This window comes from Brienomyrus brachyistius, chromosome 19 (assembly GCF_023856365.1).
Source record: "Brienomyrus brachyistius isolate T26 chromosome 19, BBRACH_0.4, whole genome shotgun sequence".
In the NCBI taxonomy this organism is placed as follows: Eukaryota; Metazoa; Chordata; class Actinopteri; order Osteoglossiformes; family Mormyridae; genus Brienomyrus; species Brienomyrus brachyistius.
This window is the reverse complement of record NC_064551.1, coordinates 4,187,270-4,212,882: the sequence shown is the minus strand read 5'-3', so window position 1 is coordinate 4,212,882 and position 25,613 is coordinate 4,187,270. Positions and strand designations below refer to the sequence as shown.

Genomic DNA, 25,613 nt, shown 5'->3' with positions numbered 1-25,613 from the left:
TGTAAGTAGAGGAGCGTCTGTATTATGCAATGTATAAGAAGTACAGTATAGAACATGGTTGGTTGACGGATGGATGACTATATAGCACCACTTAATGGCCAATGAGTAATATTACTGCATGCTTACTGCCTTATACTTTTCAATAATACATTATTGCATCCAACTCTGTTAAGTTTGAATGTCTTTGATGAGATCTTTGTCGTTTAAAGCAAAGTGTCATGCCCGGCTCGTCTGCTCCTCGTGTGTGCCACACCCCCTGATTACCCGCGTGTGCTTCCCTGATCGTCTCCAGCTGTGTCCGATTACTTTGATCAGTCTTGTCCTATTTAAGTCTTAGTCTTGCTTGTCTCCCTGGTCCGTCATTGTGGTTTGGTGTGATCTGTACCCTGTCGATGTTCTCAAGTCCTGATTCCCCAATTAAAGCCTTAGTTTACCCTGATATCTGCCTGTCTGCTTGCTCCTTGCACGCCTACCCGCACGATCGCCGCTTCGCACGCCCAGGATCATGACAGAATGACGGACCCAACAAGGAAAAAGAAAAGGCAAAGGAGGAAGAGGATCCCAGAGGAGCCGATCCGTCTGGGAGCCTGCACGCTCTCCAGGATGTGGCTTCCTGCGGAGGACGAGGAGGAGGTACCCGTCCTGGCCCCCGCCCTGGGACCGATCCAGCGAAGACCCTGCCCGGTGTCCATGTTCTGGCCATCGAGCGATGACGAGGAAGAAGACCCCTTCTGCTTCCGTTACCCAGAGCCAGAGCTCATCTTTCCACCGCACGTGTTTGCGGACGTAGCTCCGCCTCCCGCCACTGCCAGAAACCGGAGGAGGAGAAAGGGATCAACGATCGCCCCGACGATCGCCCTAGGGGAGTGCTCCCTCATCCCGGCTTCTCCACCGGAGGAGGATCGGAAGAACTTCCCGATCACCCCGAAAGCCCCCTGCTCTGCAAAGCTGCCACCCTGGGCCGCATTTCCAGTCCAAAGAACACAGCGGGCCGCGGAGAAACCTGTGCAGCCACCTCCGCTGCTAGCTGCGACCGCCGGGCCGGAGGAGCTCCCTCCACTCCTACCGCCTGCGCAGTCTGTGCGGCCGCCGGCTCCCGAGCCACCGCCTCTGCCCGCGGACCCCGCTCCCAAGCCACCGCCTCTGCCGGTGGACCCCGCTCCAGAGCGGCCGCCACGGCCAGCGGACCCCGCTCCCGAGCGGCCGCCTGCGTACCCCGCGCAGCCGCCTCCGCTGCCGCCTGCGCACCCCGCGCAGCCGCCTCCGCTGCTTGCTGTATCTATGCAGCAAGTGCAGCCGCCTCCGCTGCCTGCTATATCTATGCAGCAAGTGCAGCCGCCTCTGCCTGCGGCTCCAGCGTCCGTGCAGCCGCCTCTGCCTGCGGCTCCAGCACCCATACAGCCATCTTCCCTCTCCGACGCGCCCGGAGATGCGCGCCTAGGGGAGGGGGCTCCCACGGGCGAACGACCGCCTCTGCCAACGGACGCCGTACCGGAGCAGCCGCCTCTGCCTGCGGCTTCAGCGTCCGTGCAGCCGCTCCCTCTGCCTGCTGTACCTGCGCAGCAAGTGCAGCCGCCTCCGCTGCCTGCTGTACCTGCGCAGCTAGTGCAGTCGCCCCCTCTGTCTGCATTGCCTGCAGCTCCCGAGCAGGCGCTCCTACTGCCTGCAGCTCCCGGGCAGGCGCTCCCTCTGCAGCAGCCTGCAGCTCCCGGGCAGGTGCTCCCTCTGCCGCCTGCAACTCTGATTCCTGGCCCCACTCCTGTTCCTACTTCCCAAAAGACCCCTACGCCTATACCCCGGCGAACGCGACCCCGACCAAGGGTCATAATGTCTGTGTCCCGTAAGGGGAGGGGACACAGACGCAGGGCCGGGGACACAGACGCCCTGCCCCCGGGCTCGCCCTCCTTTGCCTGCACTGGGGCTCGGTCGGCGCCTGCGGGCCCTGGCCCTCCAGGTCGGCTGTCGCCTGCGGGCCCCCCTCCGCAGCCTCGTCTCCTGGCCTCGCTCCCTCCTCCGGCTCCCCGTCGGTCGCCTGCGGGCTCCCCTGAGGAGGCTCCTCAGTCGCCTGCGGGTCCTCCCGCTTCGGCGCGTCGGAGGACGTCGCCGCCTGCTGCGGCTCCCCCCCTCTCTGGGTCCCCGCCAGCTCCCTCGTCCCCTTCCCTGGCTCTCCATCCAGCTCCCTCCGTAGCCCCTCTGTCTGTCCCTCGCCCTGTCTCCTCGGCCCCTCCAAGGTCCCCTCCGGCTCTGGCCGCCTGCAGCCCCTCCGGCTGCCTCCCGTCGCCCGCTGGGGCTCCCTCGGACTCCCCTTAGTTCCCCCTCCTTCTCTCCTTGCTTTCCTGTCCCTGTCCCTCCTATGTTTCCTCCGCCTCCTGTCTCGGCCTGTACCTCGGTCCTGTTTCCTGTGTCCCGTTCCCTCGTTTTGTTGTTCTTTTCCAGGTCCCGTTTCCCTCGTCCTGTCCGTCACCTCCTCCTAGGCGCGCCCGGTGAAGCGTGCCTTTGGGGGGGGGGGGTTCTGTCATGCCCGGCTCGTCCGCTCCTCGTGTGTGCCACGCCCCCTGATTACCCACGTGTGCTTCCCTGATCGTCTCTAGCTGTGTCCGATTACTTTGATCAGTCTTGTCCTATTTAAGTCTTAGTCTTGCTTGTCTCCCTGGTCCGTCATTGTGGTTTGGTGTCCTGATTCCCCGATTAAACCCTTAGTTTACCCCGATATCTGCCTTTCTGCTTGCTCCTTGCACGCCTACCCGCACGATCGCCACTTCGCACGCCCAGGATCGTGACACAAAGAGCTTTGTAATATAATAAGGTGCAGATTCCTCAGGCTAGATGCTAAAATTCTTTATTTCTTTAATCATCCAAAGAGAATCTTTATTTTAAGTACTGTTTTGCCCATCATGGTGATGTACCTTGTCTTCATGTGAGATTGATAATAAAGTTTTATCGGTTCGCATAAAATTATCTGTAGGTGTTTTTCTTGTGATTTTTTAATACTACATACTTAATGATGCTCAAAATGCTACAAGAGGATGGGACCAGGTGCCCCCCCCCAACCCCTGTTTACAGTCCATGCATCGTTGTATGTTGCTCACCCTTGAGCATTGTCCCTACAGTTCAGGCTATCGTTTATATATTTGCAGCTTATACATCGTGTGCAAGTTTCTGCGACCTTTCAGCAAGCTCCAAAAATATCACAATTTTAATTTTTCAAATAGCACATAAACAAAATCACAAATGTCAAATTCGCACATCTGTAGCCTGTACTACGAAGCAGGGTTACTGGCTTATCGGGGTGACTTGCCGGATTTAAGGTACCACAGTTTAAATGGACTTCATGTTCGTTCACTTACATTTTGCCCAGACTATCTTAAATCCGACATGTTACCGTAATAAGGCAGTAACCCCGCATCATAGTACAGGACCCTGGAGGACCAACTCTGTACAACAACGATAAACATGTCTTTGGATGCTTAGAATCCCCAGAGTACGTTACTCACTCTTGAGCATTGGCCCAACAGCATAGATTTGAATATTAATGCTGTTAAGGTGTGTTCTTTCAAGACCCTTGGCAACACGTCTCGACAGTTCCAGTATATAAACCAGAGCACCACAGACTGCAGTCAAAGTGAAATATAGTTTCTTACTAGGCCTTCAGAACTGGAGTAGCATGAACTTCTCAAATAGCTCAAAGGACATCAGTAATGTATATATAGAAAGAGGGTACTGCTATGACTCTGTGAGCGGATCATGCAAGAAAAATCTCCAAGCTTTCAGCTTTCAGTTTTCCATGTTTGTTTTCATGAGCTTTGCTGTACTGGTCACAGTAACCGGGAATGTTTTGGTTATAACATCTATAGCGCATTTTAAACAGCTGCACACCACCACAAACTGCCTCATTCTCTCACTGGCAGTTTGCGACTTCTTGATGGGGGCATTCGTCATGCCGTGCAGTGCGTTGCGGTCTGTCTACGGCTGCTGGTACCTGGGAGACTTTGTGTGCAAGCTCCACACCAGCACGGACATCATGCTCAGCACCTCCTCCATCTTCCACCTCTCCTTCATCTCTGTAGATCGTTACTTTGCTGTCTGCACCCCACTTCTGTACCGCTCCATAGTCAACTCTGTCACTGCTCTGCTGATGATCATAACCAGCTGGGTCTTCCCGGCCATCTTCGCCTATGGGATGATCTTCTCAAACCTCAACCTGAAAGGCAGTGAGCACTTCTTTGAGACACAGGTGCAGTGTGTTGGAGGATGCACAATGTTTTTCAGTCCAGCATCAGCTGCATTCTCTACTATTTTCTCATTTTTCCTCCCTGGCCTCATCATGTTGGGCATTTATCTTAAGATCTACATGGTAGCAAGACGTCAGGCCAGATCAATTAAAGATCTGACACGGCAGATTAAGGTGGAGGATGGGTCTGCAGTCTCTGGGAAACAAGAAAGAAAAAAGGCAAAAACCCTGGCAGTGGTGGTGGGAGTTTTCCTCATCTGCTGGACCCCTTTTTTCCTCTGTAATATTACGGACCCCTTCATTGGCTATTCCATCCCACCCACACTGACTGATGCCTTGTTTTGGTTTGGTTATATGAACTCGGGCTTCAATCCTTTCATCTATGCTTTCTTTTACTCTTGGTTCAGGAAAGCTTTGAGCATAATTCTCAGTGGTAGAATCTTTTATAGAGATTCTTGTCGAATTAAACTGTATTCCGAATGAATGCATTTGTTCACTATGCAGATACTTTGCTATTTAATCAGCTAAGCACCTCTGGCTTTTTCAGCCAATATAAAAGCTTATTGCATCTCATTACCCAACATGTTTAAGTTCTAATCATCTATACTTAGAACTGTGTTATATTGCAAAAATAAATTATCTTTAAAATTAAGTGTTGTATTGCTAAAAGAATACAGCTTCAGCTATCAAAATAACTAAAGCTTTAACTAAAGATCAGTTCCAGAAAAGACTAAATACATGAAACAAGCTGTTTTAAAATGAAAAAGAGCAATTTCCTGTGGTCACAATCTCTGCAAAATACATTGGGTTGATAGTTGAGTGATTTCTTTTTACTTGTATTTGTGTGTATATGCTGACGTAAATCTTTGGGCTGTAGATGTGTAGCATAATCATCGAGGGGCATATAAAGATCCTCAGTACAGATTTACTGACATACTGTAAAAGACCATGTGGCTGACAGAGTAACTACATCATTTTTGGGTCCTTCGGTATCTCCCTTAACCCCACTGCTGCAAGGACCCGACATTAACGCCTAAGACCATCCTCTGACCCCCCCCCCACCCTGCACTCTCACCTGTACATGTGTGTCTCAAAAGTACCTACACTTAAACTCGTGCAAATGGCAAATATAAGCATCTTATTATTTAATGTTCCTACATAATGAGGAAACACTGATAGATATAAACTGACTTGTAGCTGTATGTGTTATTTGAAACTTGTATGTATTTTTTGCATTCAAAAGAGGAGGATTTTGAGATGTATAGGATGCATGTAAAGTGTAAATGGGGAGTCTAACGAGCCCTATGACACCTTAACTGACACCCTGTAAAACTGTTATTAATTATTCATTCCCCCATTTCAGAAAGTGCTGTATTACCATAAGCATGTTGTCCTCCTACTTCGTATCTCCCTTATTAAAATTTACTCGCTGCCCCTCTGCCCTCTCAGTTCATTCCTTACATCATCTGGACTCCGTCCTTTTCAGTTTGCTTTATTTTTTCATAAGTCTCTTAATAAATGAAAACTACAGTCAGATTTCATGTTTTACCTTCACTAGTCCTTCAGACCTTCAGTACCACGAGCTTCTCTAACAGCTCACCCCCCATGAAGGATGTACACAGAGAAACTCCCCACACCCATTTCTGCCTCTCTGCACCTGATCCTACCTTCCCTGCTCTCAGCACATGCAAGAGGTCAGGCTGTTGCATCACCTGCTTGCTGCTAACTGGGCCCTTTGCTTCTGACGTTTACATCACGCTTAGGTAATGCAGCCCCCCCCCCCCCCCCCAGGACTGGAGTGGGGTCGTCTCAGCACATTAATCAAACATTCAGTCTTTCTTCCTCTATGTATGGTATCCCATCCAGAATGTGCAATACGATACAAAACTAAAAATACAAAAAGGTTGTGTTTCTTTGACAGTAGATGTATCCCTTAGAATAATCTTTCTTCATGCTGCATAACTTCTCTTAGCTGTTCCTGTGATCATTTAGCCCAGCATGTTCACCCCACCCACCTCATACCCTATGCTTCTTCATAACGGAGTACAGATACACTATATGGAAAAAGTATTGGGACACACCTCTTAATCTTTGAATTCAGGGGTTTCTTTCAGACCCATTGTCACAATGGTATATAATCAAGCGCCGATCCATGCAGTCAAGTTTACAAATATTTGTGAGTGAATGGCTCATTCTGAACAGGCAAAGAACTCAGCCATGAAGCGGCAGATCAGAAAGTAACAGAGCCGGTGGCTGGGTGCTGAGGCGCATAGTGCCAGTAAGTCACCAACGCTCTGTTGACTCAGTAACTGCAGAGATCCAAACTTCCTTTAGCGTTAACTGTGCGCTGGGAGCTTCATGGAATGGGCTTCCATGGGCGAGCAGCTGCATGCAAGCCTCACATCACCAAGCGTGATGCCAAGCATCAGATGGAGTGGCGTAAAGCAGGCCGCTACTGGACTCTGGAGCAGTGAAAATATGTTCTGTGGAGTGACGAATCACACTTCTCTGTCAGGCAGTATGATGGACCAGTCTGGGTTTAGCTGTTGCTGGGAGAACATTACCTGCCAGCCACCTCTAAAGTTGATGAAGGAGGGATAAATTATGGGGGTGTTTTTTAGGGGTTGGACCCCTTAGATTCAGTGAAGGGATGAACTGTTGAGAACCTCAGCATTCCAAGACATTTTGGGCAATTCCCTGCTTCCAGCTTGTTGCAACAGTTTGGGGAAGGCCCTGTTCTGCTCCAGCAAGACTGTGCACCATTGCACAAAGCAAGATCCATGAAGTCATGGTTGGATGATTCTGGTGTGGAGGAACTTGACTGGCCTGTACAGAATCCTGACACAATTCCATAAAACACTTTTGGGATGAACTGAAACGGAGATTGTGAGCCAGGCTTTCACATCCAACATCAGTGCCTGACCTCACAAATGCTCTTCTAGATGAATGGGCAAACAGACACACCCCAAAACCTTGTGGAAAGCCTTCCCAGAAGAGTGGCAGCTGTTATAGTGGGGAGCAACCCCTGAATGCAAAGGGGGGACCAACTCCGTACTGATGCCTATGGATTTCGAATGGGCTGTCATAGACGTTCCTGTGGATATAATGATCAGGTGTCCCAATAATTTTGTCCATATAGTACAGAATATTCTGTAATGGATATGCAGTATTGAACATGGTTGGTTGATGGATGGATGACTATATAGCACCACCTAATGGCCAATGAGTAATATTACTACATAGTTCCTTATACTTTTTAATAAGACATTATTGCATCCAACTCTATTAAGTTTTAATATCTTTTTTGAGATCTTTGTCTTTTCAAGCAATGTGCTTTGCAATATAATAAGGTGCAGTTTGCTCAGGCTAGACGCTAAAATTCTTTATTTCTTTAATCATCCAACGAGGATATCAATGGCAGAGGCCTGTAATTAGCCCTATCAGAACAATTTAGAATTGTTATGTCTAATTTTTAAGTAGCATCTTTAGGTCGTATACTCCGTATAGTGATACATAACTGAGTAAAATCATTCATATGAAAACATCCCTTCCTGTTGCCTTCTGATGCATATATATATATAATAAATGTTTATTTAAAACAGTGCTGTGCCAGTCAGGGTGATGTACCTTGTCTTCATTTGCGAATGATAATAAAGGTTTATGAGTTTAATAAAATTGTCTGTTGGTGTTTTTCTCTTATGTATTTTTTATCACTGCTTTCTTAATGATGCTCAAAAAGCTGCCCGAGCACAGGCCCAGGTGCCCCCCCCTTCTGCAGTCCATGCGTTGATATATGCAGTATCGATAAACATGGGTTTGGGGCCTGGACATCCCCAGAGTACGTTTCTCACTCTTGAGCATTGTCCCTACTGCATACTTGCATTGAATATTGTTGCTGTTAAGGTGTGTTCTTTCATGCTCCTTGGCAACGAGTCTCGACAGTTTCAGTATATAAACCAGAGCACCACAGACTGCGGTCAAAGTGAAATCTGTTGTCTTACTAGGCTTTCAGAACTTGAGTAGCATGAACGTCTCAAATAGCTCAAAGCACATCAACAATGTGCATATAGAAATACAGTACTGCTATGACTCTGTGAGCGGATCATGCAAGAAGAATGTCCAGCCTCTAAACATTCAGTTTTCCATGTTTGCTTTCATGGCCTTTGCTATACTGGTCACAGTCACTGGGAATCTTCTGGTCATAACATCTATAGCGCATTTTAAACAGCTGCACACCACCACAAACTGCCTCATTCTCTCACTGGCGGTTTGCGACTTTTTGTTGGGGGTCTTCATCATGCCGTGCAGTGCGATGCGATCGGTCTACAGCTGCTGGTACCTGGGAGACTTTGTGTGCAAGCTCCACACCAGCACGGACATCATGCTCAGCACCTCCTCCATCTTCCACCTCTCCTTCATCTCTGTAGATCGTTACTTTGCTGTCTGCACCCCACTTCTGTACCGCTCCATAGTCAACTCTGTCACTGCTCTGCTGATGATCATAACCAGCTGGATCTTCCCAGCCATCTTCGCCTATGGGATGATCTTCTCAAACCTCAACCTGAAAGGCAGTGAGCACTTCTTTGAGACACAGGTGCAGTGTGTTGGAGGATGCACAATGTTTTTCAGTCCAGCATCAGCTGCATTCTCTACTATTTTCTCATTTTTCCTCCCTGGCCTCATCATGTTGGGCATTTATCTTAAGATCTACATGGTAGCAAGACGTCAGGCCAGATCAATTAAAGATCTGACACGGCAGATTAAGGTGGAGGATGGAAATGGGTCTGCAGTCTCTAAGAAACAAGAAAGAAAGAAGGCAAAAACCCTGGCAGTGGTGGTGGGAGTTTTCCTCATCTGCTGGACCCCTTTTTTCATCTGTAATATTACGGACCCCTTCATTGGCTATTCCATCCCACCCACACTGACTGATGCTCTGTTTTGGTTTGGTTATATGAACTCGAGTTTGAACCCTTTGGTTTATGCTTTTTTTTACTCTTGGTTCAGAAAAGCTTTGAGCGTAATTCTCAGTGGCAGAATCTTTTACAGAGATTCTTGTCGAATGAAATTATATTCTGAATGAATAAAATTGACTATGCAGATATTTTTGTTAATATTAATCAGCTAAGTACTTCGGGCTTTTTCAGCCATTAAAAAAACTTACATGCATCTTTTTACCTTACAATGTTTGAATCCTAACCATCTGCACTTAGAACAGTGTTATATTGGGAAGCTGAATTAAATCTCCTGCAAGCGAGTGATGAATTGCTAGAAAAATACAGCTACAGCTATCAAGATAACAAAAGCTTTCAAAAAACATCTCCAAAAACATCTCTGATCCAAATCTCAAGATTAAATACAACAAACAAGTTGTTTTAAAATGAAAAAAAGCAATTTCCTATGGTCACAATCTCTGCAAAATACATTGAGTTGGCAGTAGAGTGAATTCTATTTACTTGTATTTGTGTGTATATGCTGACGTAAATCTTTGGGCTGTAGATGTGTAGCATAATCATCAAGGGGCATATAAAGATCCTCAGTACAGATTTACTGACATACTGTAAAAGACCATGTGGCTGACAGAGTAACTACATCATATTTGGGTCCTTCGGTATCTCCCTTAACCCCACTGCTGCAAGGACCCGACATTAACGCCTAAGACCATCCTCTGACCCCCCCCCCACCCTGCACTCTCACCTGTACATGTGTGTCTCAAAAGTACCTACACTTAAACTCGTGCAAATGGCAAATATAATCATCTTATTATTTAATGTTCCTACATAATGAGGAAACACTGATAGATATAAACTGACTCATAGCTGTATGTGTTATTTGAAACTTGTATGTATTTTTTGCATTCAAAAGAGGAGGATTTTAAGATGTATAGGATGCATGTAAAGTGTAAATGGGGAGTCTAACGAGCCCTATGACACCTTAACTGACACCCTGTAAAACTGTTATTAATTATTCATTCCCCCATTTCAGAAAGTGCTGTATTACCATAAGCATGTTGTCCTCCTACTTCGTATCTCCCTTATTAAAATTTACTCGCTGCCCCTCTGCCCTCTCAGTTCATTCCTTACATCATCTGGACTCCGTCCTTCTCAGTTTGCTTTATTTTTTCATAAGTCTCTTAATAAATGAAAACTACAGTCAGATTTCATGTTTTATCTTCGCTAGGCCTTCAGACCTTCAGTACCACGAGCTTCTCTAACAGCTCACCCCCCATGAAGGATGTACACAGAGAAACTCCCCACACCCATTTCTGCCTCTCTGCACCTGATCCTACCTTCCCTGCTCAAAGCACATGCAAGAGGTCAGGCTGTAGCATCACCTGCGCTCTGTGTAATCTCTGTATTGCCACCTTTGATTGGGAGGCAGCTTGCTCCTAACTGGGCCCTTTACTTCTGACGTTTACATCACGCTTAGGTAATACAGCAGCCTCCCCCCCAGGACTGGAGTGGGGTCGTCTCAGTACATTAATCAAACACTCAGTCTTTCTTCCTCTAAGTATGGTATCCCATCCAGAATGTGCAATACAATGCAAAACTAAAAATACAAAAGGTTGTGTTTCTTTCACAGTAGATGTATCCCTTAGAATAATCTTTCTTCATGCTGCATAACTTCTCTTAGCTGTTCCTGTGATCATTTAGCCCAGCATGTTCACCCCACCCACCTCATACCCTGTGCTTCTTCATAACGGAGTACAGATACACTATATGGAAAAAGTATTGGGACACATCTCTTAATCTTTGAATTCAGCGGTTTCTTTCAGACCCATTGTCACAATGGTATTTAATCAAGCGCCGAGCCATGCAGTCAGGTTTACAAATATTTGTGAGTGAATGGCTCATTCTGAACAGGCAAAGAACTCAGCCATGAAGCGGCAGATCAGAAAGTAACAGAGCCGGTGGCTGGGTGCTGAGGCGCATAGTGCCAGTACGTCACCAACGCTCTGTTGACTCAGTAACTGCAAACTTCCTTTAGCATTAACTCCAGCACTAAAACTGTGCGTTTCATGGAATGGGCTTCCATGGGCGAGCAGCTGCATGCAAGCCTCACATCACCAAGGGTGATGCCTAGCGTCAGATGGAGTGGCGTAAAGCAGGCCGCTACTGGACTCTGGAGCAGTGAAAATATGTTCTGTGGAGTGACGAATCACACTTCTCTGTCAGGCAGTATGATGGACCAGTCTGGGTTTAGTTGTTGCTGGGAGAACATTACCTGCCAGCCACCTCTAAAGTTTGGTGAAGGAGGGATAAATTATGGGGGTGTTTTTTAGGGGTTGGACCCCTTAGATTCAGTGAAGGGATGAACTGTTGAGAACCTCAGCATTCCAAGACATTTTGGGCAATTCCCTGCTTCCAGCTTGTTGCAACAGTTTGGGGAAGGCCCTGTTCTGCTCCAGCAAGACTGTGCACCATTGCACAAAGCAAGATCCATGAAGTCATGGTTGGATGATTCTGGTGTGGAAGAACTTGACTGGCCTGTACAGAATCCTGACACAATTCCATAAAACACTTTTGGGATGAACTCAAACGGAGATTGTGAGCCAGGCTTTCACATCCAACATCAGTGCCTGACCTCACAAATGCTCTTCTAGATGAATGGGCAAACAAACACACCCCAAAACCTTGTGGAAAGCCTTCCCAGAAGAGTGGCAGCTGTTATAGTGGGGAGCAACCCCTGAATGCAAAGGGGGGACCAACTCCGTACTGATGCCTATGGATTTTGAATGGGCTGTCATAGACGTTCCTGTGGATATAATGATCAGGTGTCCCAATAATTTTGTCCATATAGTACAGAATATTCTGTAATGGATATGCAGTATAGAACATGGTTGGTTGATGGATGGATGATTATATAGCACCACCTAATGGCCAATGAGTAATATTGGATTGGATTGGATTGGATTGGATTGGAAAAGCCCTTTATTGCTGATGCAATATACCATGGCACCAGTCACAAGTACCGGTGAAGAGCAGGCCATCAACCGACCTTACATATACACAGACATCACAGTAGGGGGAAGACCGGCCGGGAGACAGGGGAAGTGAGAAGAATAGAAACAAGATAACATGGTGGGAGAGGAGGAGAATAAAAAAACACCCCCCAGATTGCACTCCAGTAGGGAGTACATTGTGGGAACCGAAAAAAACACCTCAGCAACATAAGCACATGGGCACTACACCTTACATAAAAATGACACGACTTGCAACGGGTAGGGGAAAGGGGGTGTGGAGGTGACCCAGCAGAGACAGACAGCCATCCGGTCCTGCTGCCATAGAGACGGCGCTGGTCACAGACCCGCCTGTTCACGCTGGGGGTACTGCATAGTTCCTTATACTTTTTAATAAGACATTATTGCATCCAACTCTATTAAGTTTTAATATCTTTTTTGAGATCTTTGTCTTTTCAAGCAATGTGCTTTGCAATATAATAAGGTGCAGTTTGCTCAGGCTAGACGCTAAAATTCTTTATTTCTTTAATCAATCATCCAACGAGGATATCAATGGCAGAGGCCTGTAATTAGCCCTATCAGAACAATTTAGAATTGTTATGTCTAATTTTTAAGTAGCATCTTTAGGTCGTATACTCCGTATAGTGATACATAACTGAGTAAAATCATTCATATGAAAACATCCCTTCCTGTTGCCTTCTGATGCATATATATATATATATATATAATAAATGTTTATTTAAAACAGTGCTGTGCCAGTCAGGGTGATGTACCTTGTCTTCATTTGCGAATGATAATAAAGGTTTATGAGTTTAATAAAATTGTCTGTTGGTGTTTTTTATGTATTTTTTATCACTGCTTTCTTAATGATGCTCAAAAAGCTGCCCGAGCACAGGCCCAGGTGCCCCCCCTTCTGCAGTCCATGCGTTGATATATGCAGGATCGACAAATAGGGGTTTGGGTCCTGGACATCCCCAGAGTACGTTACTCACTCTTGAGCATTGGCCCAACAGCATAGCTTTGAATAATTACGCTGTTAAGGTGTGTTCTCTAATGCTCCTTGGCAACGAGACTCGACAGTTTCAGTATATAAACCAGAGCACCACAGACTGCAGTCAAAGTGAAATATAGTTTCTTACTAGGCCTTCAGAACTGGAGTAGCATGAACTTCTTAAACAACTCAAGCCGCATCAGTGATGTATATGCAGAAATACAGTACTGTTATGACTCTGTGAGCGGATCATGCAAGAAGAATGTCCAGCCTCTAAACATTCAGTTTTCCATGTTTGCTTTCATGGCCTTTGCTATACTGGTCACAGTAACTGGGAATCTTCTGGTTATAACATCTATAGCGCATTTTAAACAGCTGCACACCACCACAAACTGCCTCATTCTCTCACTGGCGGTTTGTGACTTTTTGTTGGGGGTCTTCATCATGCCGTGCAGTGCGATGCGATCGGTCTACAGCTGCTGGTACCTGGGAGACTTTGTGTGCAAGCTCCACACCAGCACGGACATCATGCTCAGCACCTCCTCCATCTTCCACCTCTCCTTCATCTCTGTAGATCGTTACTTTGCTGTCTGCACCCCACTTCTGTACCGCTCCATAGTCAACTCTGTCACTGCTCTGCTGATGATCATAACCAGCTGGGTCTTCCCAGCCATCTTCGCCTATGGGATGATCTTCTCAGGCCTCAACATGAAAGGCAGTGAGCACTTCTTTGAGACACAGGTGCAGTGTGTCGGAGGATGCACAATGATCTTAAGTCCAGCATCAGCTGCATTCTCTACTATTTTTGCATTTTTCCTCCCTGGCCTCATCATGTTCAGCATTTACCTCAAGATCTACGTAGTAGCAAGACGTCAGGCCAGATCAATTAAAGATCTGACACGGCAGATTAAGGTGGAGGATAGAAATGGGTCTGCAGTCTCTAAGAAACAAGAAAGAAAGAAGGCAAAAACCCTGGCAGTGGTGGTGGGAGTTTTCCTCATCTGCTGGACCCCTTTTTTCCTCTGTAATATTATGGACCCCTTCATTGGCTATTCCATCCCACCCACACTGATTGATGCCCTGTTTTGGTTTGGTTATATGAACTCGAGTTTCAATCCTTTGGTTTATGCTTTTTTTTACTCTTGGTTCAGGAAAGCTTTGAGCATAATTCTCAGTGGCAGAATCTTTTACAGAGATTCTTGTCGAATGAAATTATATTCTGAATGAATAAAATTGACTATGCAGGCGTTATAAAAAACTTAATGCATCTTCTTTTTCCATCATATTTAAACTCTAAACTGTGTTATATTGGGAAGCTGAATTAAATCTCTTGCAAGCGCGTGATGAATTGCTAGAAAAGTACAGCTACAGCTATCAAGATAACAAAAGCTTTCAAAAAACATCTCCAAAAAGGTCTCTGATCCATTTCTCAAGACTAAATACAACAAACAAGCTGTTTTAAAATGAAAAAGAGCAATTTCATATGGTCACCATCTCTGCAGAATATATTGGGTTGATAGTTGAGTGATTTCTTTGTATTTGTGTGTGCATATGGGGGCGGCATGGTGGTGCAGTGGTTAGCTCTGTTGCCTCACGCCTCTGGGACCCCGGTTCGAGTCTCTGCCTGGGTCACATGTGTGTGGAGTTTGCATGTTCTCCCCATGTCTTCGTGGAGTTCCCTCTGGGGTCTCCGGTTTCCCCCCACAGTCCAAAAACATGCTGAGGCTCATTGGAGTTAGTAAATTGCCCGTAGGTGTGCATGTGTGAGTGAATGGTGTGCGAGTATGCCCTGCGATGGGCTGGCCCCCCATGCTGGGTTGTTCCCTGCCTCGTGCCCAATGCTTCCGGGATAGGCTCCGGACCCCCCGTGACCAAGTAGGATAAGCGGTTTGGAAAATGGATGGATGGATGGATGTGTTTATATGCTGACATAACTGTAAAAGACCATGTGGCTGACAGAGTAACTACATCATATTTGGGGCCTTCGTTATCTCCCTTAACCCCACTGCTACAAGGACCCGACATTAACGCCTAAGACCATCCTCTGACCCCCCCACCCTGTATACAGTATATGTGCTACAAAAAAATGGGTTTTAAGATGTATAGCATATTCAGACAGAGTAGCATGTAGGACGTAAACCCTTTACTACACCTTAACACACACCATAAAAATGTTACCATGTTATCAATTATTTATTTCCTAATCTCTGTAGATGTGTAATATTATCCTGGTATTTCTTACTACACTCGTTATGATGTGACTGTCGCCCCTCTGCCCTCTCAGTCCGTCACCTTCATCACCTACGGATTCTGTCCTTCACAGTTTGCTTTATTTTGTTTGGAAGGTTCTTAATTTTTTTCTTTCTTTGCATACATTCTGTGTAATCTCTGTATTGCCACCTTTGATTGGGAGGCAGCTTGCTGCTAACTGGGCCCTTTGCTTCTGACGTTTACATCACGCTTAGGTAATACAGCAGCCCCCCCCAGGACTGGAGTGGGGCCGTCTCAGCACATTAATCACACACTCAGTCTTTCTTCCTCGAAATAGTCACAGTGGGAATCATTCATCTCCTACTGCATGTTACTTTCTTATGTTAATCAGTCAGACCTATGAAATTTAGCGTAACAAAACCATTTCTGTAATTAAATGGAAAAAAAAATAAATCTTACCATTGCTTTCATGTGGATAATGTAATATATGTCCATATTTGGGAAGTCACTAGTTTGAATCCCATGACCACCAAAACAATCATATCACTGTTGGGCCCTTGAGTAAGGCCCTTCCCGATCTCTTCCAAGGGCCCCAGATAAATGTCTGACCCTGCGCTCTGACCCCAAACATCACTCTCACCTGTACATGTGTGTCTCACGAAATGGCAACACAGGATATATGACAATCAAGGAATGCCGGCGTATTTCTACACAAGGGAAATATAAGTATCTATTGTGTGCCCAGATCATGGTTTTATACGCTGCGTTTCCAGTAAAGCCTTACTGAACTTTCTCCAGAGCGCTGAATCTCAATAATTCACAGGTTTCCTTAATCACATACGTACTGTGACGTGGTGCTGAAGTGCTGGACAGAATATAGTGCAGTATGAGAATTCCACGAATGACGTGAGCAGTGTGAAGGTCACTGGTTCAAATCGTGTGGTCAGCAGAATGACTTCACTGTTGGACTACGGAACTAGGCCCTAAAACCAAAGTCACCACAAAAACTGGGGGAAAAAAAAGAAAAAACACGACTTTGGATAGCAGTGCGTTCTAAATTATAATTTAACAATATTCCAGCATGTCAACACTTTTGCACGATGAACAGGTACTTCAGGCAATGTGGTAGCTCAGTGGGTAGCCCTGTCGCCTCACATTTCCAGCACCGAATCCATCAAATCCTGCCGCTTGGCATCTTGTCTCCACTTTGGGTCCCTGTGGAGTGCATGTGGAGCACCCCCTGCTGGCTGCTATGGTACCTACAGTATCCATGGCCTCTCTGAGTCACACAGCCCAAAGACTAGGGTGTGCAGTACGTAGATAAGCAGTTAAATATATGGAAGGATGATTTATGCAGATAAAACATATAGAATGATGGTATTTCCTATAGAAGATGTATCCCTTAGAATAATCTTTCTTCATGCTGCATAACTTATCTTAGCTGTTCTTGTGATCATTTAGCCCAGCATGTTCACCCCACCCACCTCATGCCCATTGCTTGTTGGCAATAGCTCCAGGTGTGTAGATATGATGTAATGAATAAGCACTACAGAAGGTGGTTGGTTGTTGGATGTTTGACTCTATAGCACCACCTAATGGCCAATGAATAATAATACTGCATACTGCCTTATACTTTTCAGTAAGACATTATTGCTTCCAGTTCTGTTAAGTTTTGATATCGTTGCTGATCTTTGTCTTTTGATACAAAGAGCTTCTTGAGGTAACAGTGTGCACACTGCTTGGCCTCGATGCAAAAACTCTTATTTTCCTTAAATATTGTAAAAAAAAGTATAAATAACAAATGCCTCCAGTGACAAAAGATTATCACTGACCAACCGACAGACCTATTAGAACAACTTATGACTGTAATGTCTAACTTTTTCAAAGAGCATGGTAAGGTAGTACATTCAATTTAATAATAAATAAGCACTTGAAATCATTCAAATGAAATCATTTCTCTCTATTGCATTCTGATGCATATAAATAGTGAATGAATGTTTATTCAAATAAGTGTTGATCATGCTGATATACCTTGTCTTCATTTTTGAATAACATTTTAATAATACCTACCATTTTAAACCTACTATAGTTCATGATTGTTTCAAATTCCCTGAACACTGGCCCAAGAGGCCACTCTGTTCCGTAGTTCATAAATACAACAATAATATACATGTGTTTGGGCCCATGACATTCCCAGAATAATCTCACTGTTTTTGTCCTTACAGCATAATCACATTGAATACTGATGCTGTTAGGGAAGGTTCTCTCGTGTCCCTTGGAAACAAGGTTTCAGTGCACAACCCAGTACACAGCATGAATTCACAGTTTTGGTTATTTGCTAGTTGGCTGTGACCGGCTGTAAACAACGACAAAAGACATGCTTGGGCCCCAGAGTACGTTACTCACTCTTGAGCATTGGCCCAACAGCATAGCTTTGAATATTTACGCTGTTGAGGTGTGTTCTCTCATGCTCCTTGGCAACGAGACTCGACAGCTTCAGTATATAAACCAGAGCACCACAGACTGTGGTCCAAGTGAAAGCTATCTTCTTACTAGGCCTTCAGAACTGGAGTAGCATGATCTTCTCAAATAGCTCAAAGGACATAAATGATGTCTATATAGAAAGAGGGTACTGCTATGACTCTGTGAGCGGATCATGCAAGAAGAATGTCCAGCCTCTAGGTCTCCAGTTTTCCATGTTTGTTTTCATGGGGTTTGTTATACTGGTCACAGTAACTGGGAATCTTCTGGTCATAACATCTATAGCGCATTTTAAACAGCTGCACACCACCACAAACTGCCTCATTCTCTCACTGGCAGTTTGCGATTTCTTGATGGGGTCCCTCGTCATGCCGTGCAGTGCGATGCGATCGGTCTACGGCTGCTGGTACCTGGGAGACTTTGTGTGCAAGCTTCACTCCAGTACGGACGTCATGCTCACTGCCTCCTCCATCTTCCACCTCTCCTTCATCTCTGTAGATCGTTACTTTGCTGTCTGCACCCCACTTCTGTACCGCTCCATAGTCAACTCTGTCACTGCTCTGCTGATGATCATAACCAGCTGGATCTTCCCGGCCATCTTCGCCTATGGGATGATCTTCTCAAACCTCAACCTGAAAGGCAGTGAGCACTTCTTTGAGACACAGGTGCAGTGTCTTGGAGGATGCCAGTTGTTCTTCGGCCCATCATCAGCTGCATTCTCTACTATTTTTGCATTTTTTATTCCTGGCCTCATCATGTTGAGCATTTACCTCAAGATCTACGTGGTAGCAAGACGTCAGGCCAGATCAATTAAAGATCTGACACGGCAGATTAAGGTGGAGGATGGAAATGGGTCTGCAGTCTCTGGGAAGCATGAAAGAAAAAAGGCAAAAACCCTGGCAGTGGTGGTGGGAGTTTTCCTCATCTGCTGGACCCCCTTATTCATCTGCAATATTACGGACCCCTTCATTGGCTATTCCATCCCACCCACACTGACTGATGCCCTGTTTTGGTTTGGTTATATGAACTCGGGCTTCAATCCTTTGGTTTATGCTTTTTTTTACTCTTGGTTCAGGAAAGCTTTGAACATAATTCTCAGTGGTAGAATCTTTTACAGAAATTCTTGTCGAATGAAATTGTATTCTGAATGAATGTATTATTTGACTACAGATCCATCTGTGTTACTATTTATTCATCTGAATACATGTGCTTTGTTGAGCCATGATAAAAAAAAACTAATTGCATCTTCTTACCTCAACATGTTTAAGTTCTAACCATCTGTAGAGTGGAAAACTATATTAAATGTCATTAAAAATTAGTTATGTATTGCTAGAAAAATACAGCTGCAGCTACCAAGTTAACTAAAGCTTTTACAACCACTGGTCATTATCGTTTTGCAATACACAGGGTTTATAACTGAGTGTTTTGTATTTCCGTGCATTTTTAATTACTGCATATTTAAAATGAGTATGTACGGTACTGTTTATGCCATCAAAAATCACTGGTTTTAAGATGTGTAGAATATTCATAGAAAGTAGGGACACATAAAGACCCTTACTACACCTTTACTGACACGCTGTACAAAATGTGATTTGTTCCCTAATTTAAGCAGAGCTGTATTAGCATCAAGCTTCTACCCTGGTATTTCTTTCTACCCTCATTAAGATGTGACTGCCGCCCCTCTGCCCTCTCAGTCCCCCCTCAGTCTGCCCTCTCAGTCCCCCCTCAGTCTGCTCTCTCAGTCCCCCCTCAGTCTGCCCTCTCAGTCCCCCCTCAGTCTGCCCTCTCAGTCCCCCCTCAGTCTACCCTCTCAGTTCATCACCTACATCATCTGGACTTTGTCCTTCTCAGTTCGCTTTATTTTTTCGGAAGGTTCTTTATAAACTACAGTCAGATTTCATGTTTTACCTTCGCTAGGCCTTCAGACCTTCAGTTCCACAGGCTTCTCTAATAGCTCACCCCCCCCATGAAGGATGTACACAGAGAAACTCCCCACACCCATTTCTGCCTCTCTGCACCTGATCCTACCTTCCCTGCTCTCAGCACATGCAAGAGGTCAGGCTGTTGCATCACCTGCGCTCTGTGTAATCTCTGTATTGCCACTTTTGATTGGGAGGCAGCTTGCTGCTAACTGGGCCCTTTGCTTGTCATGCTTAAATCAGATAATAGAGCAGTGGGACCGTCTCAGCACATTAATCAAACACTCAGTCTTTAGTCCTCTAAACCAGGGCTGCCCAACCCCAGTCCTGCGGGGTCGGAGCCCTGTGTAACTTAGTTCTTTCCCTGTTCCACCATAAATGATTCAGCTGAAGAGCTGTGTGATAATTAGCACAAGGAGTTGAATCAGGTGTGTTAAATGAGGGGAAACCCAAACATGTGGAGGTCTCTGACCCTCCAGGACTGAAGTTGGGCACCCCTGATCTAAACAGTCACAGTGGGAATCATTTATCTCCCTCCTAGTACTGTATATGTTGGCTTTTCATATTAATCAGTCTTTTTATGCAAGACTTGTGAAATTTAGAAAGCCTTAGAAAGCATTTCTGTCGTTTAATTAAGTAATTGAAAAATAAATTAAGTATAATTACCATTAATTATAAATTAAGTGTATTACCATTTGGGCATGGATAAGCTAAACTGTGTCCATAATTGGAAAGTCACTGTTTATCTACTTATCTAATGTTCCTCGGTAATGAGAGAACTGAGAGTTATAAATTATATCCATTTTCTGAAACTGCTTATCCTGTTCAGGGTCACACTAATGCTGCCACTCAGTCTATTTGCCAGGAAATAACTATTTCTGCAAAAAAACACACCTAAAATTGAAAAGAGCTGCGACGCGACTGATTGTATGAATCAATATAACAAGAAATAGGACTTTTCTTTTTACAGACTGCCGACAACTAAATAAATAAGCATTGGACATAGATCGTTCACATATGGTCGATACCTGATCCATCTAAAAGATATTGATTGGTGCCTATACCGAAGTATCGGATCTTTGCATCCCTATCAATAGAAGTGAACATCTTTTTGCTTGCATCTCCAGATCTTGCAGGTGCTGGCAGTGAAACTTGCCTCTGCTTTTTGCCAGGATAATGTCACATCATTTTTCATTATGTGGAAAATGAAAGATTGATCTGCTGGCCAAATTAATTTATGAATCATAAACATATCGGGAGTCGTGTAAGTAAAACACATATAAAAGGTGCCCTGTGATTATTGTGATCGATCACCCCAGTAACCAATAACTAACAAAATGACTCGTTCAAATAAAAGATGTGTGCAGCAATGTTTAATGTAATTTTGTTGAAATTGATTGAAAAACATTAGCCTTCCAGGGTCCTCTCTGTCTCGCACTGCTCTGCGCAAGAGAGCATTCGCTATCTTAGCTGCTGACTCCTCCTTACCATTTGCATTTAGGTGCCTTGATGAGGAGATTGCTTCCTCAAATTCCCACTCCGAATCCAAATACTTAATTTGAGAGTCAAATTGTCTGGCATTGTTTGTAATCACCTTGCCCGGATGTCCATTATGGGAGTGACTTGCAGTGTCTGGTTACAGTCTCTGCTGACAGGTCTGGAAGTAGCTCAGTCTCCCAAAAGCCTGCATAGTAGTCAATGATAAGCAGGAATTCCTTCTGTCTATGGCTAAACAGATCCATAGTGACAATCAGCCTGTCACGCCCACGAGGGTGGGGACAGGTGCCGGTGAACAATCGCCAGCCACTAGTGCTACTATTTAAACCGACTTCTCCCAGAAGTCGGTGCGAAGAATTGTTGCCATTTCCGAATGCACCATACCAAGCAATTGCTCTGTCTTTTGTCTCTTCGGTTTTCCTGCCTGCTGTCTTCTGCCTGCCCGTCCTGCTCGTCTGACCCATCCTGCCTGCTCCTCCGACCCGTCGGCACCTGCTTGCCCTACCTGCCTTCCTCATCCTGTCCCGCTTCCTCACCGGTCCTTTTCTTCCCTTCCCATCAGAATCCCGTCTCATCAGTCTGTGTAAGATTGATCTTCCCAGCTCTTGACCCTTGCCTGTGACTCGACTGCGATTTCGGATTCCCCTCCTGGTTTTCTTTGCACCCGGCTATTCAAATAAACCTGCTTGCCTCTGCATCTCGGGGTCCGCCTCCTCCATTCACATCGGGTATCACAGAGTACTTCGCCTTGACAGAATGGACCCCGCAAAGACCCAGCGCTTGCAGCAGCAGGTAGCTCCTCGAGAGACAAGCCGACTAAGCCCAACTCCCCGACTCTGCCTCGGGCGTCTCCACCGGTGTTGGTTGCCATGCCGGAGAAGTATGAAGGCTACCCAGACCACTGCTGGGCCTTCCTCATGTAATGCAGTCTCTACATTGAGGAACACCCCGATCGCTTCATGTAGGAGCATGCATTAGGTTCGTCATCTCGTTACTGTCAGGTAGAGCCCGTGACTGGGCCATCGCCCTTAGGTCGGACGACAGTCCCCTTCTGGAGTTGACTCGTGATTTCCATACCGCCTTTAAGGAGATCTTTGATCACCCCGCTGTGGGTCGTAGCCTGGGTGAACATCTGGTGGACCGTCATCAGGGAAACCGGATGGTGACAGAATTCTCCCTGGAGTTCTGAATGATCGCGGCCGGGTTATGCTGGCCAGAGGACTATTTCCGGATCCTCTACCGATGAGCCCTAAACCCAGAGATACAAGACGAGCTCCGCGCTCTCCTTCAAGGATTTCCGGGCTACCCATCACCTTGGATAAGTCTCCGCGAACGATGATGTTCTCGCTCCTGACCGAAGCTCCCAAACCGATGCAGCTCGGAAGATCCCCACTCACCCTGACTAAGCGGAGATGTCGCACTGCTCAGGGCTTGTGCTTAGATGGAGATGGATGAATATGTCCGTGAAGCCCTGACGAAAGGTATAATCTGACCCTTGACATCACCCACCACTACCGGGTTCTTCTTCGTAAAGAGGAAGGACAGGGGGTTACGCCCTTGTATCGACTACCAGTCCCTTAACGTCATCAAGCATAAGGGACTGGAACCGCTGCCTTTGATACCCTCCGCTCTAGAGCAGCTACGAGAGGCAACGGTATTTACAAAGCTCGATTTCCGCAGCACTTATAATTAGATTCGTATACGTAGAAGGGATGAATGGAAGACGTAATTTACAATATAACACACACCGGTCAATACGAATACCAGGTCATGCCTTATGGCTTTGCTAACAGCCCCTCCATTTTCCAGTCGTTTTTGTATACCATGTTTAGGGAGATGATTAACCAGTTCGTGATCGTGTACATCCATGACATTCTAATCTACTCCCCTTTCCTCGCACAACATGTAACCCATGTACGCCAGGTGCTGGGCTGCGCGACTATCAACTGTTCGTGCAGGGAGAGAAATGCGAGTTTCACCAAACGCAGATGCACTTTTTAGGATATGTTCTCCGCCCTGGAGCATGGCTATGGATGACCAGAAGGTGAATGTGATCAAGGACTGGCTGCGACTCCTTACAGTGAAAGAGTAGCAGAGATTTCTAGGATTCGCTAACTTTTATCACAGGTTTGTACGAGGCTTTAGCCAAGTGGCCACCCCACTCACCTCTTGTACTCGTGGGAAAGGCATCAAGTTGCAGTGGACCCCAGAGGCTGATCATGCCTTTCAGAAGCTGAATGACACCTTCTGTTCTGCGCCTATCCTCCATCAACCACGTCCGAACGAGCCGTTTGAGGTCGAGATGGATGCTTCGGACACCGTAGTAGGAGGGGTACTTATCCAAAGGGTCCCAGTAACCGGTCGACGCCACCCCTGCGCTTACTTTTATAAAAAACTCTTCTCCGCAGAGTGCAATTACGATGTCGGCGATAGGGAACTTCTGGCCATCAACCTGGCATTGGAGGAGTGGAGACACTGGCTAGAGGGGGCACGCCACCCACTCCAGGTACTCACCAACCACCGCAACCTCCAATACCTGCAAAATGCTAAGAGACTGAACCCTCGCCAAGCCTGATGGGCTATGTTCTTGGCACGTTTTAATTTCATAGTGACGTACCTTCCAGGTTCTAAAAACATTAAGGCAGACGCGCTATCCCGGCAGTATGATCTATCCACGTCGACCGACGAAGCAGCACCCATTTTGACTCCTTCGTGCTTTGCTGCCACCATCTCCTGGTCCTTAGAGACCCTCTGAGCCATAAACGAACGGGCACCAGCCCCCACTGGATGCCCACCTGTACGTTATGTACCGCCCTCACATCGTTCCGCAGTTCTCCAGTGGGTCCATACATACAAAGTATGTATGTCCATACATACAAAGGGTCTAGCTCTCAACTCGAAACCTCAAACTGTCATTGTGTCGTAAGTTGTCGGCCCGCTTCATAGGACCGTTCCGGATCCTCCAGCAAGTGGGTCCCACCTCGTTTCCATGGCTACTCTGGCTGAAGATGCTTTGCACTTTTGATCTGCTTAGTGACATCATAGTAGTGCAGCACCGGCATAGTTGTGGTGAAGGATTTCATTTCAGAACCTGCTGCATCGTGCCTCAGCAGCCAGTGCCAGGGGCTGACCTTGTCTAGTAAGCATCGCAAAAACTCACCTTTTGCATCTGAAGGATTAGGTAGGTCTAAGATGGCTCTCACCGTCTCAGGGTCAGGCTTTAACTCTGCAGATGAGAGAATGTGACCATGGGACAGGACTTCAGCCACCTTGAACCTTCTTCATACTTAGTACATACAAACATTTTTTTTTATCCCAAACAACTAAGTAACTCCTGTAGTGAGACACTACTGAGGCTAGATGCCAAATATTTCCTATCCACAAGCAAATCATGTGATCATGTGTAACAGCAAGTTGGTTCCAGTCAAATCAGACAATATTGACTGGTTGTCCATGGTGAAAACATCATTCTGTGTCACAATATTTTTATTCAGTAGCTACTAATTATGATGTAACTTACAGTAAGTAGCAGTGGTGCAACCAACAAAGAACGTGGCGCTAGGTTAAAACTACCTAGTTTCAACGTGTAATTTAAGGTACACTTTACACCCAACCTTACAGTGGGTGTAAACCTTACTAATGCTTAGCTGGTGAAACCCACAGCTGGATATTATGTAATGAATTACCACTATAGAAGATGGTTGGTTGTTGGATGGATGACTCTTTAGCACCACCTATTGGCCATTGAGTAGTAATACTACTCTGCGAGACTGCTTCCAACTCTCTTTAAAAGCAAAGAGCTTTGAGGAATAATAAGGTTCGGATTGCTCAGGCTCGATGCTAATATTCTTTAGATCTTTAACCATTCAAGGAGGACATAAATGGCAGATTCCTACAGATTCCTACAATGATGCCTATCAGAACAAATTATATCTAATTTTTCAAAGAGCAAGGTAGTAATTACACTCAGTTTAATAATAAATGACCGAATGAGAAATTCAAAAATGAAATGAATTTTTATGCAATAAAAATAATAAATAATAAATGATCTGTAGGTGTCCTTCTCCTTATTCTTCATCATTGCACTCTTAATAACATTCAAAAAGGTGCCTGGGCTCCAGTTCTGCACTCCAAGCGCTGACATATACAAATGTTATAAACAAGAGTCTGGCCCTTTACATCCCCAGAGTACACTACTCACTCTTGAGCATTGTCTCTACATTATAATTCTGTTGAATATTGATATTGTTAAGGTGCGTTCTCTCACGCTCCTTGGCAACGAGTCTCCTCAATTTCCGTATATAACCCAGAGCACCACAGACTGCA

At 45.6% G+C, this 25,613-nt stretch overlaps 4 protein-coding genes across 4 annotated transcripts; all 4 read left to right on the top strand.

The window, feature by feature from the left end:
• Nucleotides 1-3,605: 3,605 nt before the first annotated feature.
• LOC125714621 (trace amine-associated receptor 1-like) lies at nt 3,606-5,660 on the top strand. Its single transcript, XM_048985363.1, has one exon. The coding sequence runs from the start codon at nt 3,665-3,667 to the stop codon at nt 4,712-4,714; it is 1,050 nt and encodes a 349-aa protein (XP_048841320.1). The 5' UTR covers nt 3,606-3,664; the 3' UTR covers nt 4,715-5,660.
• A 2,556-nt stretch (nt 5,661-8,216) lies between these two features.
• LOC125714616 (trace amine-associated receptor 1-like) lies at nt 8,217-10,279 on the top strand. Its single transcript, XM_048985357.1, has one exon. It carries the CDS (start codon nt 8,256-8,258, stop codon nt 9,309-9,311), a length of 1,056 nt encoding a protein of 351 aa, XP_048841314.1. The 5' UTR covers nt 8,217-8,255; the 3' UTR covers nt 9,312-10,279.
• Nucleotides 10,280-13,349: 3,070 nt separating this feature from the next.
• On the top strand, nt 13,350-15,592 carry LOC125714614 (trace amine-associated receptor 1-like). Its single transcript, XM_048985355.1, has one exon. The coding sequence runs from the start codon at nt 13,351-13,353 to the stop codon at nt 14,404-14,406; it is 1,056 nt and encodes a 351-aa protein (XP_048841312.1). The 5' UTR covers nt 13,350; the 3' UTR covers nt 14,407-15,592.
• Nucleotides 15,593-17,923: 2,331 nt separating this feature from the next.
• On the top strand, nt 17,924-19,426 carry LOC125714613 (trace amine-associated receptor 1-like). The gene has a single exon (XM_048985353.1). The coding sequence runs from the start codon at nt 17,967-17,969 to the stop codon at nt 19,020-19,022; it is 1,056 nt and encodes a 351-aa protein (XP_048841310.1). The 5' UTR covers nt 17,924-17,966; the 3' UTR covers nt 19,023-19,426.
• The last annotated feature ends 6,187 nt before the right edge of the window (nt 19,427-25,613 follow it).

Bases quoted from the DNA above. Each gene is read 5' to 3' on its own strand.
- LOC125714621 (XM_048985363.1), top strand. From the start codon at position 3,665: ATGAACTTCTCAAATAGCTCAAAGGACATCAGTAATGTATATATAGAA.
- LOC125714616 (XM_048985357.1), top strand. From the start codon at position 8,256: ATGAACGTCTCAAATAGCTCAAAGCACATCAACAATGTGCATATAGAA.
- LOC125714614 (XM_048985355.1), top strand. From the start codon at position 13,351: ATGAACTTCTTAAACAACTCAAGCCGCATCAGTGATGTATATGCAGAA.
- LOC125714613 (XM_048985353.1), top strand. From the start codon at position 17,967: ATGATCTTCTCAAATAGCTCAAAGGACATAAATGATGTCTATATAGAA.